Consider the following 16,990-nt stretch of genomic DNA (forward strand, 5'->3'; position numbering starts at 1 on the left):
CTAATTATCCAAAGATATGGTGAGTCGCATTAAAATCTAAACCTGCACTGTCAGGTCAATCTGAGAGCGCAGAGACATTAATTTCCACACATCTGTTCCCTCTGCAAAGTTTCACCTGAAAACATAGGACAGGAATTCGTCGTGTCAACACAAATTCCTTGTGGCAGCCATAGGAAGGGAATTCAGGTCATCCTGGAAGACTGGCAACCAGATAATAGCAGAGGATTTACTCTCTATATATCACGCCGTGTTGTTTTCTCACCAACAAATCTGGTCACCATGACAGGTTTTGGTTTCTTTTTTTTTTCCAGTTCTGTCTGCACAAAACTGAGGATAATGATTTAGTTTTGGCTTTTTTTTTAAGGTTTTTTGTGGCATTGGAGGCTTTTATTCATGAGTTGCTGGCAGACAGAGATGGAAGACATGCGGTCATTGGCTCATGTCTGGAGACTGAACCTGGGACAGCTGCGTTCTGGAGGAGGAGGAGGATTTAAATGGAGAAAAAGTATTAACCACAGCTAAAAAGTAACTCTATTTGTGCAAAATTTGTTTCTCTGTTATTTTGTGACGGTGGCTTGTTTTCCATGTCAAAAATTAAAAAATATTTAAACAAAAAAAAAAAAAAAAATTGAGAAATGGCTTCCAAATGGCAACCAAGAACACAACGTTATGAGATCAGTGAACAACACAATTTCCACCCAATGTAAAGCTAGTGACAGTACTAATTAATCCGAGTAGCTTACATTATTCCAGCGAGCCAAGCAAGTTATCTTTAGATAACCATTCTATGTTAATCATGGAGTTTTAACTATTTTTAAATCCCCCCAAAAATTACGTGTGTTGTTCCTGTAGCTCAGACATGGAGAAATTGTCACTACTGAAGATAAGTTACCAGGATTAAGCATGCAAGAGGATCATTTGAAAAGATGAATTGAGTTCATCTGCATATATTTTAAACTGACAGAAGCTGTATATTGTAAAATTTAAATAAAACACATAAATAAAACATTTTCTTACCTGACAAACTTTATGCTCACAAACGACACCCACAGTCACCTCATGGTCTAGTGGCTGACTCCCTACAGCAGCTGGTTGTTGTAGCCAATTTATACAAAGCCGTTCAATGCATTAGAATCTGCATTGAACGGAGGAATAAAGGAACTTTTCATTGAACTGAAAACTTCCTTTATTTCAAAAATTCAGTTCACTTAATGGAACTGAATATATAGATTATTTACACAGTCTGTGTTTTCACAGACTGATGTTTTCAAGCTTTTCTTTCTGTTAGTTATGATCATTTTCTCCTCAGATTTAATGACATTATAGATTAGAATAATTTAATACAGATTTGCAGGCTTTACAAAAAGTATGTTTACCTACCTAGTAAAAGATTTTTTAGAAGGTACAGAGTCATTTTAAAAATATGTTTGCTGAAGAGGTAATTTCCCCCTCTTCCCTTCCGTTAAATATAAAAATCAAACACTTTATAATACCACCCCATCATAATTGATGAAGAAAAGTGTCTTCATTGTTTTGATGTTGTTTTTGTTGAGTGAAAGAAAACAAATCTGTTTAACCAAAATATATGTCAAATACAGGGCACCCTTCCACTGAAATTCTCTGGACACGTTCATATTTTATATATATATATATATAGAGAGAGAGAGAGAGAGAGAGAGAGTTCAGACCAAACGTTTGGACACAACTGTATATATATACACTGTATATACTGTATATACTGTATATGTATATATATATATATATATATATATATATATATATATATATATATATATATTAGGAACTACTATTAAGGATTACTGAAACCTTGTGTATTAGATTATTGGACAGTCCCTCACAACAAACAAAACATTAATAAGAATCTCTTACTGGCACCATTTTGCTTTGCATATTCAGTTTGCCAAAAAGCCCATGAAATTCCCTGAGGAAAACACTGTGATTAATTGAATAGGGGAAAGTGGAAAAGAGTAAGGACAAATAAAAATAACCGATGAAGGAAATTCCCCTATAGTGAAAGTACTTAAGATTTTTAACTAATCATAGATCTGGTTACAACCTCTGTTTGTTTCGCTTTCTAAAGCTGGTCAATGATCTCCAGGATTTAATTGTGTTATTAGCTTACAGTGCAGTGACAATGTGTGAAAACCTGAATTCTGGTATTTTTGGATTAAACCTATTGTTCTGCCAGTACATGTATTTTTTTTTCCTTAAATTTATGACAGCCAATGTAGTTTTATTATGCTCTCAGACCAATCCCAAATTTAGGACAGTGCTTAGCAATTGACTTATGTGTCTTAAAACTACAGACAAAGATTCTTTTTGATCAATGGCTTGAAAAACACTTGTATTTCCTTTGCAGAAGAAATACAAATTTGGAAATGACTACTCAAGAATAAAACACAAATAGTTAATATCAGGTTTACTTAGCTCCTAGTGTTGCTCTAAAAAAAAAGCTAAATTGTATACTTTAGGGAATGTTTACTTGAAACTACTATTCAAATTAGATTATTCTAAATATTTGTTCAATCCACATTAATGTTTTCCAGTTGTTGATGCTGTGAAACAACTTTACTCAGTCATTACAGTATCACACCATTGAACCCCATGCTGTCGTGCCTGAGCTGAATAATATGGCATGTACCAATGCCATATTAAAAACTAACTAATTTACTTAACCCATAAAATTAATTAGTTTTAGAAAACTGATCTTGTTGGCAGTCAATTTTAAAAACACGTTGTAATTTAAACAATTTAAGTGCCGTTTAGCAGTTTTAAAATGGAGATGAAACGTGCAAATGTTATACTGTGTAAATTTAGTCTATTTACGTATTTGAGTTGTTGTGGGATTTTTCAATTTGACTGTTTAAGACCGGGGTTTTTTTTTTTCTATACCAAGTAAATTTCCATGCAAAGTTAAAATCAATAACGTAATGGACGTGTTTCCAGGGTTGTTTCGGAAAGCGTCATTCGTGTCTCAGGCGGAAATAGTGGGCGGAGTAATAAATGCACAACCGGCTCGGGGAAGCGGTGAATGCGCCGAGGTTCTCCTTCCGCCGTCTGGATGTGCAGAGAGCCGTCACATATCGCTGGGAGGGTAAGCATTTGTGATAACGAAAATATTATACTTTACTTGTGTGTTTTCGCGTCGCTTTATAGATGGGAGGAATGCTCACACAGAGGTGTTTTTGCGGTGGTTAGCTGTGGCGTAAAGTGGGTGTTTTAGCTGAATTAGTTCCCCGTGTGAGCTGTTCTTTGTGTCCTCCATTGCTGCGGTGACTGACAGGCGGAGGAGGAAAAAAAAAAAAGCAGCAGCAGTTTCAACAACTTCAAGTTCGCCGGTTAAACCCTCCGAATAACGGGGCGCTGAATGTTGCCCTGTACTCCGAAATGAAATGTTTTACGTATTTAAAATTTTTAAAACGGTCGGCGACGCTTTTAGTGAGGCTTGAGAAGACTAGCCGGCTTGGTTCACTGGGAGCTAACAAAAGCCGTCTGACCTCACCGACACGAAGCCAACCGACGCGCTGTGATACGGCTTTCTCTCCCGAACTATTTAAAAATGAAAACTCTCAAACGCCATACTTATAATTTTCTTCTTTCATTTTTCTATCAACAGTAGTTGTTTAGTCATAATATAAATAGAATAAATTAGACTAAGGTTGTCTTACCAGGTGAAAAACATCTGGTTTCACTCTGAGTCATGTTTTAGTTTTCATTTACAAAAGACGGAAAAATCTGGCAAAAAAAACCCTTCTTTTTTCTCTTTTAAAGAGCTTCAGTCATGTGATCTTGATGACGGTAAGGCTAACTTTATGGCTACTGGACTTGTCAGCTGACGGGGAAACACGACGGACAACGATAATGGAAATGATTAGTCCAGCAAATGTCCTCTGCAACGCTATTATTATTATTATTATTATTATTATTATTGATAGAAACTCAGGTGGGGGAGATATGAAGATGCCAGTAGGGGCTTTAAAAGTCATTTTGGGTTTTCTGTTAGTCACAGTTGCTTACCAATTTAGAAAACCCAATTGAATCCCTTGAAAATTGGGAATAACCCTTTACTCAGAATTTTTCTTTTTCACCTTTTTTTATTTTTATGTTGACATTGATGCATTTATAGATTTAAAACAGTAGAAGGTGTTAGTTGGGATGCATTTAATGAACAGCTAAAAATCCAATTTTTTTAATTTGAAACTTTGTTTAAAGTTTTTTTTTTTTTTTTTTTTTGGATCTGGTGGGCTTCATTTGAGAGCAGTTAGACAAGAAAGTAGGTAATAAAAGACATGAGGCAAGGGTCATCAGGCCGGGACTCGAACCTGTGACGTCTGCATTTAGGACTAAGGCCTCCATACGTTGGGCTGTCCTTTACCCTGCACTACCACAGGACACACCATTTTCTAATTTGACTAATCAGAGCCGGCTAAGAGAAACTATATCTGACCATTTTGATTGGTTCTTCCCAGTTTTGTTGCTCTTATAAAGCGAACAAATATCCTCAGGTTCAGACCTAGATTAGACATTCTGAGTGGTTTTACTTACTTTATTCTCACTCTCCATATGTTTTTCATTCTCTATAGAAAATGTCCTGTGGGCTGTGGAAAGAGACCGTGGTTGTTGCAGAGGATTACATCCGCCTGCGCTGCTCAAGCCCACACCCAGCCCCTCCACCTCCCAGCGAGCCGGCCGCCGCCATGAGGCGCCTGGCCCAGGACGTGGAGGCCAAGCACCAGGCTCGCTTTCACTCCCTGGCCCAGGGCTTCCTGAAGCACTGCGGGTCGGACCTCTGCTCCAACCTCAGAAAGGTGATGGATGAGATGGTGGGGGACGGACACTTTAACTGGGGGAGGGTGGTGTCCCTCTTCGCCTTCGCCGGCGTGCTGGCCAGACAGCTGCGGGAACAGACGGGCAAGAACCCGGTGCCGGACTCCGGGAAGCAGCAGGAACTGCAACAAGAGCCCGTAAGCTGCCGGGCGCTGGCGGAGACCATTGCTGATTACCTGGAGAAGCACAAAAAGGACTGGCTACAGGAAAATAATGGATGGGTAGGTTGTGTGTGTGGAAGGGGGAATGATTATTTGATGTAAAGATTTTAGATAAGAGACAGATTTTTTTTTTTTTTTTGTCTATCTAAAAATAAGAGCCAACCACATTTGGAAACCACCTGGCTTGACACGATTTTGTTTTTCCTGCTGGAGTGTATCTCAAGATTTTACTTCTTGATTAAGCGGCCATTATTGACGCTGCAAAAGAACACAAAACCTTACCAATTATTTCAAGTGCAAATATCTTAGAACACTTGAAATAAGACCAAACTAAATTACAATAGGATATTGTTCTAAGTCAATAATGACTTAATGAAAAGGTACCAGAAAGTTATTTACAGGTTAGTTTTGTTTCATTTCAATTGTGCTAACAATTTCTGCTCTAGAAACTAGACCAAAAACACTGAAGCTCTTGTGTTTTTGCTGTGAGGCCAACAAATGGATTGAACTAAAAATATCCTTAGGATTTTATGCTGCTATAAAAATCTTCTTCTAATGAATACAACTGGAATAGAAGATGTTTTGGTTCCTGGGAATAAAGAGCAAATTCCAGTTTTAATTTGTAAAAATGAATTTCACTCAAAGATGGCCCCACTATGAAGTCCTGAATGCTTATGGAAACTACATACAATACAAGCTGAATGGCTCCTTTTATGAATGGACTTGGGTAACACACGCACACACACATGCTTGCCCCTCCTCCCTGGAGCAAAGCTGGCAGCTGGTTCCAAGAGACGCGTAACCAGCTCAGCCAGATGGACTTTGTGGTAACAGTCAAAGCTGCACTGAATGCCAGTCCGTCTCCACATTGAAGAGCAACGTTGTATGACCAGACAAACATGCAGCTGTAGATCGGAGGGGGGGAAACACCTGGAAGTGACAGCAGGTGCATTCATGTCGCCCCTCAGTCTCGCTGTGACTAACACGATGTGTGTTTTGAAACCCAATTTGGGTCCAGTTTGTTTTTAATGTTCAGGACTGAGCAGCTGCTCTTGCTTTCAAGCCTTTTTATTTTGTTTTCTTGCTCGTAAACAGAAGATTTTATACTTTTTTCTTTTCTTCTTTCAGGAAGGGTTTTGTAGCTATGCCCGCAACGCCAGAGAAGCAAGTCAGGACTCCTCCATGAAGACGGCGCTGGTTGCTGTCGCCGGGGTCGGCATCGCTGGACTCACCTTCCTCCTGGTGCGCTAGCTGGGCCGTCCGGCGTCCATTAGAAGTTCTCAGCTTGTCTGAAAATTAAGGAAATATTAGAATTGTAACGTCAATGCTGCAACACAAAGTGAACCTGTAGTGAATTCAGGGTTGTGATGTCATGTCGTCGAACCGTCCGCACAAACTCGTGACTCTCTACAAGCATCGATACTGACATTCTCCTCTTGCTTGTTCCTGAAGATTGTAAACCAATTAGAATGCCTTTTGTTAAAATGTCGAGTGACTGACGTCAGTTTGCATATCTTTGGTTAATAACTGAAGCACAAACATCCTTTTCTTTTCCATCTGTGCAGCTAAAGTACTTTTCAGTTTTTCAGACCAGACACCTCTGATCAAAAAGGCAGATTTCAAAATGATCTGCCTTTTTGTAAGACCTTACTTTAGTTGTGTTTGTGATAAATACATTATAGTTTATAATGTGTAAATTAATATATTTATATAAAAAATGAAACCTAAAGCAGTGGCCCTCTGCAGATTGATCCATACCTGATTCAGTTTTTGCTTTTCATGTACATTTTTTCTTCTGTTTTTGTGAACTGATCTTACAAGGTCAGCAGAGCTGCAAAATGAAGATGACCTCACAGTGGTGCTATGACTTAGTGAAATATTTCATATCCATCTACCAAACCAGCGACCAATCGGGCACATTTTTATTAATCGCATCTTACATTCCCCCGCCAAAAAAAAAAATAAAACAAATGTAAACATATTTTCTAATATTTATTTGACTTTTTTTTTTGTAATAAAATAAATTGTGAAATTTGATTCTCTGGCTTGTGTGTGATGTTTTCTTCTAAAAGCTGGCGTCTTGTTTTTATAGTTGGTGTCCCGCAGGCCGTCCCCTTCACATGCAGACACTTCAGCATTAATAAGATATGTTGTTCTGTCGTCTCATCCCAGCAGCACAGGGCTCCGCTTACAGCGAAGAGATGTGGTCATAAAACGGATCCATCTGAGGCTAATTGAATCGATAGGGTCCCTGTGACAAATACATGAAACCACAAATAGCCAAATTAGCTTTGAAAGTTGCATTTAAGCTCACGTGTAAAATTCCTGAGGACAGTTTTGATTGTGTCTCTGTTGTGTTTGTAGTCTGAATGGTGTAAAGAGCTGCTTTCAGTGCCGCTCCATCTCAGCCTTAACGGACATAAACATGCAGGAAAAAATAAATCGATTTTCAATCAGTGTTTTGCACCAAACAATTAATAATAAACAAGTTTCCACTGAGGCTCTGTAAGAGCCATGTGAATGAAATAAGTGATTATTGATATGACAGGAGCAGCGGCTTTGACACCTGATGTGGGCGTGGCTGTCATCAGGTATGAATGGGAAGGTTACTGACCTGCTGGTTTAGTGTGAATGAGGAAGCGGTGAGCGGGGCGGTCAGTCCTTGTGAAGTTTGGAGCATTATGATCAAAATGGAATAAATCGATAATTGTTGCAGAACAAAGAAAGAAAAGGTTTGGAGTTGATTGATACGCGGGCAGATGAGATTCCCCGAGTTAACCCAGTGCGGCCCTTTACCATCATTAGTTTGCCGTGTTTTATAATAATAAAACGTGTTTATTATTATTAAGGCTTTGGTGCAAAACACTGATTAAAAATCGATTTATTTACTGCATGTTTATGAATGTTAAGGTTGAGATGGAACTGAACATGAAAACGGCCCTTTAAACCATTCAGACAACAACAGAGACACAATCAAAACTGTCAGCTGACTTATTACCCCGCGATAATAACTCAGAAAATAGTCCAGATTAGGATGTATTTTTATTTCTTTACGGAAAGTTTCTGTTTACGTCGTAAGTTTGTGGTGAAAAAGATATAAAACTAATGCTACTTCACAAAGACATATTAACATTCATGGAAAAACCTCACATGACCTCATATTAAAGCAGAAAGTACGGAGACTGGCAACCAACGAGGCCTCGCGTTGCACGGGTCACGTGACTGCTTCACTGTTGCGTGTCGGTTTTCAAAATAAAAGCGTGACGAGCCGCGCCGCTTCATGGGTTGTTGCATTTGATCGAGAGTCAGAGGAGTATTTGTTTTCAGCAGTGGCTGAGATAAAAGGAACTTTGACGAACATAGTTCCTGTGTACTCATGATTTTGATGACGACACTCATCAGAACGTAATGTTTGTTACCGGTTTTCTCGATTGTTGATTACGGTATATTTTATGACTTTATATTTGTGTGCTTTTTATTATGTAAAACACTTTGAAACCTTTGCATTGTTGCTGAAATGTGCTACACAAATAAACGTGACTGAAATGGAGACAGCAAGAGGAAGAAAAAAAAATCTGACATCTGGAAATACTTTGACATGATTGCTCACAATAAACTTCTTCTTAAATAAAAATAATTAGCCCCTCCCCGAATCCCAATTCCTCACCTTCTGGAAATTTCCACTATCATTTGTAGTCTGATTGGCAATATCAGTCTTGCACAGCAGAAACGGATTTAATGCTGTTGCAAGACTAAAATTCTGCATGTAGCTAAATATAAGGGATCAGAGCCAATTATTAATCCAAGTAAGAGCGAATGAACAGCAAGCACTAAAAACTAAAACATCAAATGTCTTTATTGTCAAATCAGTCTCTGACATAAAAGAAAACCCAACACAACCAGTGACGTTCAACATCTACCAGGGTTAGATTGGCTACAAATCATTTTAATCATTGAAACATATGACAATTAAATACGATTTCATTGATTCTCCTGTTGCTAAACATGAGTTTGATGAAAGCTTTGTGACAATATTGCGTTTACTAATCTCTGGAAGTGTGATCCAGCTGAGTGACGAGGCTCTTACAGTTTCCCCAGCAGAAGTCACCAGTGAGCGACGAATGAAGCAGCGAGTAACGAACCTGTTTGCAAAGCAGAGGGTTGAAAAGCTTCATTGCTTCACCAGGCTTCATTTGCCCGTCACTACTAAACAGAACAAACATGTAATAACCTCTTTTAAAACCAAATACAGAATGAAACGCAAATAAATCCCCCCCATGAAGCGGCGGCTCGTATGCTGCATGTAGGAAACTGGTACCTTATCCATCCAGATTCACTTTTGCAAGTGCATCTGCACAGATGTGATTGGAGAAAGCTTCATTTATCTGAAATGTGGCAAAGACTATGGCCAGCCTTTGCCACTGGGGGGCCATAAAGCAAAGGCCAACTCGTTCCTGAAAAGAATAGGAAGCAACTTAACAGCACACAAACCAACTTAGCTTAAGATGAGTTATCCATTTTGAGAAAATAGAGCTGAGAAACGTAAAGCAGCCACGAATGAACGAGAAAGGAAACCAGGTTGTATTTTTAGCAGCTTTCAAACGCACAGCGTTATCTGCACACCCAGTTTTGAAGCACTGGCCTCTCATACTTCCTCCTGTTTAAACTTCCTGCTGGTTACCCAGCTGGTAAAGCTTGTATAGCTCACAAAAGTCAACTAAACATGGACAAACAAAAGTTGGCAACACTATTCAACATTGCAGTTGAAATAACCATCTGAAAAGTGTGGTGTGCTAGTTGAATGTCAGTTTTCTTACAGTCCAAAAGTGCAAGGAAAACGTCTGGACAGTGGTCGTCTACAGAGACAGCAGCCAACTCAAACCTTTATTCTGACCAGTTTTGAGAGGAAAAAGACACTTTGACACTTACTGACGGCCCAGATGAACCATCTAAAAACGTAAACTCTGAGTCTCTAAGCGAATCCGGAACAGTCCAAAAGTAACTTTACCTTCATATGCAGCTGCACACGTCTCAGGAGAAACAGCTGGAGCGTAAAAAGAAGGAGAAAAATAAAATAAAATAAAAAATAAAAAAAGAAGCAAACATAGTTAAAGTACAACAACAAAAGAATAAAGATTTAAAAGAACATCATTTCTCTTTTGGCAACGTTGTCCTTCGTAGTTCACGTCAACCTTCGACAACGGGGCGACCTCTCTGCACCCTGACCCGCTGAGAAATGACCCGCAGAACCAAGAAACTGTACCGGATCGATTCAATACGTCTGATCCGTTTTTAAAATTTTATCACCACATTATTTCACTTCCAGCAGGATTGATTTTTTTTTTATTATTATTATTTATATGAAATAGGTGGGTTCTTTAATCTGTAGAGACGGGTGACAGTCTTCAAGCCTTAAAGTGACGATGAGGCTGTTGAAGGAAATTTAGAAAAAAAAACTAATTATGCAGCTAGATTCAGTTTTTAGACCCCAAAAAAAAGAATTTGATCAAATGAAATATTCCACCAGCCAAAGCTCGTTCATTCTCAATTCCGTTTTAATTAATTTCACAGTGTGATTATTAATGTTGTTCATTCTTGTACGGTTTAAAATACCGTTTTAAGTGCATTCATCAAAAAAAAAGGCAGGCATATAACATGAAAATATATGTGCTTTTATAATCATAATAACACTTCCATTGTAAAGAATTTGAGGCTAATAAAAATGAACAAGCTTATTTAATTAGACTGATAATTCTAATTAGGACCTGTATAAATAAATAATTAAGGCTACAATTAATGATTAACAACTTTATGAGGCCTACCACTTTACCACATACTATTATTACACATGGACAGTGTGTAAACATTAACTGCATGCTAACCGTTATTCTTTCATAACAAATCTTTTTCTTTTGACTTCAGAAGTAAAAGCAAAGCCCCAAATCAAGGGAAAAGTCATAAAACACACCAATGCAAATGGATGAATCAACCTTTACCCTCCGTTCCATTAAGTTTAATTTAACGACACTGTCCAGATATCAAACTAATCTCTTTGATGCAAAAGCTTTAGGTTTCTGTACTGACAGGTTGTACCTAGTACATTTACAAACAACAATCTCATAGATAGGAATTACATTACATGACCAGAAAGCTAAGTGAAAGAACACAAGCTATGAATTTGGATAATCTGTGAGAAAAAATAGAAATAATAATCAGCAAAACACTTCCCCCCCCCCCACCTAGTATAAAAGTGAAAACAATGGTATAATTTCTGTAGCTGGTTTTAGTGAAACTGCTGTACAGTGGGAAGTGGGAAGGAGCCTTTGAGTCGGATAAAATATGTTTGAAAGAAACTTTCAGAGGTGAGTAAAGTACGTATGCTGTACATTTTTACAAAGAGCTCTGGAAAACATTAGGAGACAACTTAAAATGATCAGTTTCTCTGATCTTACTTTTTATAGATAGATGTTTGAGTAGAATGAACATTGTTTTATTATTCTATGAACTACTGACAATATGTTTCCGAAACTACAAGCAAAAATTTAGTATTTATTTGCAGGAAATGAGAAAAGGTCAAAAGAACGTAAAAGACGCAGACTCAGACCTCAAAAATCGCAAAGAAAACAAGTTCATATTCATTTAGAAACAACATCAATGAGTTCAGAAATCAATATTTGGTGGAATAACCGAGAGGTTTCCAATGGGCTTCAGTGCAGTGGTCTATTTTTATTTTTTCCAGAGCTGTATGTGTGTGACGCATGACAGGTTTCATGCATGTATGGAACTCAGAATGAGGGCAACCCGAGGTGAAACCATTGCTGGGACCTGCAGCACAGTAACAGATCATTTCCTTTCGTACACAATCCAGTTTCACTTCTTGCTCTCACTGTAGCGTTTCTCCATTCTGTCAAGCCTTAGCTAAAGCTGGCGGTGATGTGGCTTCCTGTTTCCTGTTTGTTATGTTTTGGTAAGCAAGTGAACCTGCAGCACTGTATAACAGATAACGTTGGTATAAATCATATGAGGCATTAAGCAGTGCTGAGATCATGCAGAACGACCTCCGTCAGATATGAAAGAGGTACTGAAAGCGATGGACGCTGTCTGATGTTTAAACTAATGAAATTTGATTCATTGTCAATTTTTTTTTTATGGAGAAAAGTTCTATTTTTAAAGCCACTTTATCGGGCATACGTGTTCAATCGCTTGCTAACATAAAGCCGAAGTCCACCCAATTACCTCAATTCAATTCAAAAATATTTTATTTAACCCAAACGGAAAATAAAATGTCGTCATAGATGGTGACGCTGTGGTAGCAGTCAGTCTTGCAACGAGTCTGGAGAAGCCTCTGACTGAAGACCGTTGCTGTATGACAGTCTCATGATTGCTATGACGTGCTAACAATTTGATATCAGCAGAAGACATTATATTTCTTCCAGACAACACCAACAGCAGTTGGCAAGTACTGCTAATCCACCTCATTTGCTTTTGCAGCTCATCTTTAAGTCTGAGTCTGGTCAGAAAGCCGAGCAGAGAGACGCAAAGAGGAAAGAGGGGGACTTTTCTGGTTCTGCTTTGCTTCTCTTTCAACTGCTCCGGAGTTTGAGATTGTGGTTCAGATACTATTTGACCTTTTTGAAAAGACAAATGCGTAACTCGATGCGTCCAGCTGTCTAGACTTGATAAGGACGACTCAATTAAGTTCTAACGGAGCTCCAGAACGGAGAATAAAAGGGGGTTTAATTGACTTTCTACATGCTATCTGGAGCTAAACCTCTGTGGCGCTGATTCAACCGAAGCGTTTGATTCAGTCAGTGAAAAAGAGAAAGAGCGGTTTTCAAGGCAACAAAGGTGGTGCTGGCAAGGTCTCCCTACTAAAGTATCTGGTGAGTGAACAAAGGTTGCAGCTAGGTGTTTCTATTTTAATCACTGGTTTTCAGATGTTAACTGATGCAAAAAAGGGGAACTAAAGACCTGAAAGGTTCTGTTTTCTATTGTCGGTCTAGATGGCTGGTCTTATCCTACACATGCCTCGTCTTGCCACTAAGCTGCCCATCCATCCATCAATTTCTGGTTGGTGTGTGAGTGAAAATGTCAACACAGGCGATGGCAATGAGTTACATTTTATTGAACGGGGACAACATGTGTTACAGGAGCAGTGCTTCAAGGGTCCAAATACGGGCCATGTAGCACTTTGCTTTACAATGTTATTGTACAGTTGTTCCTGTTGTGAGGTTTGTCATAAATATCCAAAGTAAACATTTCTGGCGTTTCTTTACCCGACTACTCCCATCGTTAAACACGACCTTAAAGAAAATCTCCCACGCTAGCAGCAAGTTAGCGCAACTTAGCATAAAGTCTGCAAATGGCGGAAATCGTGGCATTTATGTCCAGATTCAAGATAGGAAAAAAACATTCTGTGTCTTACTTAATGTCCAAAAATATTTACCAAAAAGAAAAGAAAAAAAAGAAAGAAAAGTTCAACATATTCAATAATAATGTTGATGCAAATATATATATATATATATATATATATATATATATATATATATATATAGTTTTACAGTAACTGAAAGTAAAATAAAAAAAAAACTACGAACAGGAAGTTAACAGCATAAAATAACATGAAATAAACATTCAGGGGAAATTATAGCTTTGTCTACTTAAAAAAAAACAACTTTTATATCTGACAAGAATTAATTTATTTTTGTTTAATGTTATGCAGTTGGTTGGATGAAAAAATATTTAATATAATAGCAAAGCTAAGCTAACATAAACCAACATTTGCTTCACCCAAATTCATGGTTTTAATCAAATATTATCTGCCTTGGGGGTAATATATATATATATATATATATATATATATATATATATATAAACACACGTGTTGAATATCATGTGCTATTAAAATGTTTATTAAGTACAGCCGTTTTTGGTCTTACGTTCCCAGGCTTCCCTGTTCCCATGTGGGGCCCAACTCACAATCTGAAAAACATGTTTCTCAGCTCTGCAGCTTATTTTTGGTCAGCAGGATATTGTGGGAAGAGAAGTGGGTCAGAGATTAGGTTAAATATAAAATAGAATAATGAGCCCAGATTTTATGGCTTTATTGCTCCTCTGTAATTAACTTTTGATAGAGGAAAACGGATATTAATGAGATATTTTAGATCATAAAGACATCACATACGTCAAAAATTAAGTGAATGTTCCTGAGAGTCGTAGACTCTCAGGAACATCTCTTCCCCTCCCCCTCCGTTCCTCATGACTTTGATGGGACTTAAGCAGACCGTCGGGCTCCAGGCGGCCGAGAAGCTTCTCGGCTTGCATCGTGCACACACCACTTGAGTTTTAGGTGTGTGCATTCATAAAAAGAGGCGTCGATCGCCGCCTGGATCCAGAGAGCCGCTCTCACAAACGTCTCGTTTACACTCACAGCCGCGACACAGCCGCGTCGGCTCTTTCCATTTTGCATCCACTTATTAAAATCCTTTCCCTAATTTTCATACTCCGGACGCGCATAACAGGTTTACAGCTTTTTTTTGTTGTTTGTTGTTTTTTTTTTTTTGCCGGTGTGAATATAACTGTTTGCTTCTCCACCTTTTTACTGGACAGAGCATATCCGTCTCTTGGATTTCTTCTTGGCGTTTTCGTCAGGAACCTTCTCCATCACCTTGTCCGCCATCTAAACATGAGACGCAAAGGCATGCAAGCAAATGTGACTCTCCTTTCGTTGACTTCAAACAAACGCGTTGTGAATTACAGGCCAGCTTTTTTTTTTTTATATATATATGTATATCCGAAACAAAAGCAAACAAACAAACAAAAAAGTGAAATGACTGGTCAGAAAAAAGGCAGATCCTATTCAGCTTGTAAAGAAGCGCTTTGGAATAGAAAGTTTGAGTTAAGCCACAAACCTGCTCAGGATCTGGAAACGACTTCGTCTCTAGCTTTGAGTAGAGAAGTTCATCCTCCAGGAATACCTCAAAGCTATCTATGGAGGTGGAAAAGAAGATGAAAAACCAAACATTAACTTCAAATAATGTTTGGTATACTGTATATATATATATATATATATATATATATATATATATATATAAAAAAAATAAAACCAAAAGTTGAGAATACCTGTCCTCCCCGTGACTCCTTTTACCTTCACTCCAGGAATCTGCCGGAGAACGCCGGCTAGTTCCTGGTAGCGGTACGCATAACTTCAGTCTTTACTGCAACAGTAAACAGACAAGGCAACCAAATGAGAGCTATAGATAGATAGATAACCAGCCTCTCACTCTTGAGTTTCATAATGCTGCAAAAAGCTATACTGCTTTACTGCTATACTGCCAAAGTGCACAGCATAAAAACAAAAATTTGACATTTACAAATGAAAATGGAGCAGTACATGTGTTGAAAGAAGAGGAAGTGGAGGTAAAAAACAAACAAACAAACAAACAAACAACAACAACAAAAACTTACCAATACTCAATAGTGACCGTCTTCATGGTTCTGCAGAAGAAGTTGTGATGAGGGCAGAGTTCTTGTGAACTCTCAGTGCTCAGCTCACAGGAATGAGATGTTCAGAGAAAAAAAAAAAAACTTCTCTCTATCAAAAGGCGAAGCCACGCCTTGTGGGAGGCTGGAAAGCTGCGGCGCAACCTCACTCAGCGTTCACGAGCCGCCCAGACTCACTTTGCTACACACTGATTTGTGTGTCTTTATCCTATGAAGACAGAAATCAAGATTCTTTAGTAGTGGCTTCGCTGCGAGGCTGTTCAGCCGCTTCTTCTGAGTGAAAACAATGTAGAGGAAGGACTTGATAATTACACAGTCGTTTGTACAGTCTGTTGCTTATTATGTGCAAAATACAAACATGTTAATCGGAGTAGATTCAACATACATTATGTTACTAACAGAAGTATGTCTCCACTTTTACACATATAATAGACCAATGCTGGAGTAAATATATGGTTCATGGCCAAAGTGGAAATAAATACTGCATTCAACCAACAGAGTGCAGATTATAAAGTCTGTATATTATGTTGCCCTTCAGTAATAATTAGATTTAAATAGAGAAAATGGGCATATCAGACTACCTGATGCAATAATTCACACTACATGATTTTTGCTATTTTTCCCCTTACAACAATCGTAGGACGTTGGTCGTTCTAAGACTGTAGCTTTCGATTTCATAACCGATCATCCTGTAGTGTTTGGTGTGTTACGGTAGATCAGTGGTCCCCAAACTACGGCCCGGGCCGCATCTGCCTGCTTGTTTTGTGGGTTTCACAGGGAAGTTGATGAGCTGCAAACAGCGATGTCTACAAGCTATTGGAACCTACAAAAAGGTTATAAGGAAGGAACACAAGAACTTTGAGAGCCTGCTCATATGAGCCATTTAAGTAAGAGATTCTGCTCTGACAACTAAGCTGAACTTGGACCTTTTAAGATTGTGACCAGCACAACAGAAAGTTTATGTTCCATGGACTTTTTTTTATGTGGAGAACCCAGTGTTATTTGGTTATTATTTATTTCATAAATAGTGTTATTTCCTGACTTTTGTTCTCTGAAGAATCCAGAAAAGGTTATTTGATTGTGCTTTCTGAAAAACAATACATTTTTATGTTTAGCACTCTTACAATCGTCACACTTTTTCTGTTACAAACTGACCCCGGCCCCCCATCAGAGAAGGGACAAGTTATGTGGCCCTCACAGGAGAAAGTTTGGGGACCCCTGCGGTAGATAGTCGTTGCCGCTCCGATCCAAATCAGGGCTTTTCCCTCCCTAGCGTTAACTCCTTAATTAAATGAGGTCGATAGTTTTCATTTATTGTGCAATTAACTGATTCATTGTTTATCGCGACAGGCCTAACTAGAGTCGATAACGCCTACAAAAAAAGAAAAAGAAAAAAGTTGATAACATTTAGGCTAACGGCAGGTAAAAGTTACAGTCTAACGTCTTCTGCAAAGATGCTAACGGCTGATGACGTTTCA

At 38.4% G+C, this 16,990-nt stretch overlaps 1 protein-coding gene and 2 long non-coding RNA genes across 3 annotated transcripts; 2 read left to right on the forward strand and 1 right to left on the reverse strand.

Moving 5' to 3' along the window:
* The first annotated feature begins 2,957 nt into the window (after positions 1-2,957).
* bcl2l10 (BCL2 like 10) lies at positions 2,958-6,971 on the forward strand. The gene is made up of 3 exons (XM_028015123.1): positions 2,958-3,115; positions 4,605-5,069; positions 6,138-6,971. The coding sequence occupies exons 1-3, from the start codon at positions 3,053-3,055 to the stop codon at positions 6,258-6,260; spliced, it is 651 nt and encodes a 216-aa protein (XP_027870924.1). The 5' UTR covers positions 2,958-3,052; the 3' UTR covers positions 6,261-6,971.
* Positions 6,972-8,762: 1,791 nt separating this feature from the next.
* LOC114143255 (uncharacterized) lies at positions 8,763-13,496 on the forward strand. Its single transcript, XR_003595200.1, has 2 exons — positions 8,763-9,860; positions 9,923-13,496. It is a non-coding gene; the product is annotated as an uncharacterized LOC114143255 (long non-coding RNA).
* On the reverse strand, positions 13,116-15,705 carry LOC114143254 (uncharacterized). Its single transcript, XR_003595199.1, has 4 exons — positions 15,477-15,705; positions 15,132-15,226; positions 14,921-14,997; positions 13,116-14,688 (listed from the first exon to the last, which is right to left on the reverse strand). It is a non-coding gene; the product is annotated as an uncharacterized LOC114143254 (long non-coding RNA).
* Between the last annotated feature and the right edge of the window lie 1,285 nt (positions 15,706-16,990).

The sequence above is a fragment of the Xiphophorus couchianus genome, chromosome 4, assembly GCF_001444195.1.
Source record: "Xiphophorus couchianus chromosome 4, X_couchianus-1.0, whole genome shotgun sequence".
Classification (NCBI taxonomy): domain Eukaryota; kingdom Metazoa; phylum Chordata; class Actinopteri; order Cyprinodontiformes; family Poeciliidae; genus Xiphophorus; species Xiphophorus couchianus.

What these genes read in the sequence shown, in the direction of transcription:
- bcl2l10 (XM_028015123.1), top strand. Translation starts at nt 3,053, where the DNA reads ATGCGCCGAGGTTCTCCTTCCGCCGTCTGGATGTGCAGAGAGCCGTCA. An exon ending in CGTCACATATCGCTGGGAGG is followed by an intron (nt 3,116 to 4,604) that starts GTAAGCATTTGT and finishes CATTCTCTATAG; the next exon opens with AAAATGTCCTGTGGGCTGTG. An exon ending in TACAGGAAAATAATGGATGG is followed by an intron (nt 5,070 to 6,137) that starts GTAGGTTGTGTG and finishes TTCTTCTTTCAG; the next exon opens with GAAGGGTTTTGTAGCTATGC.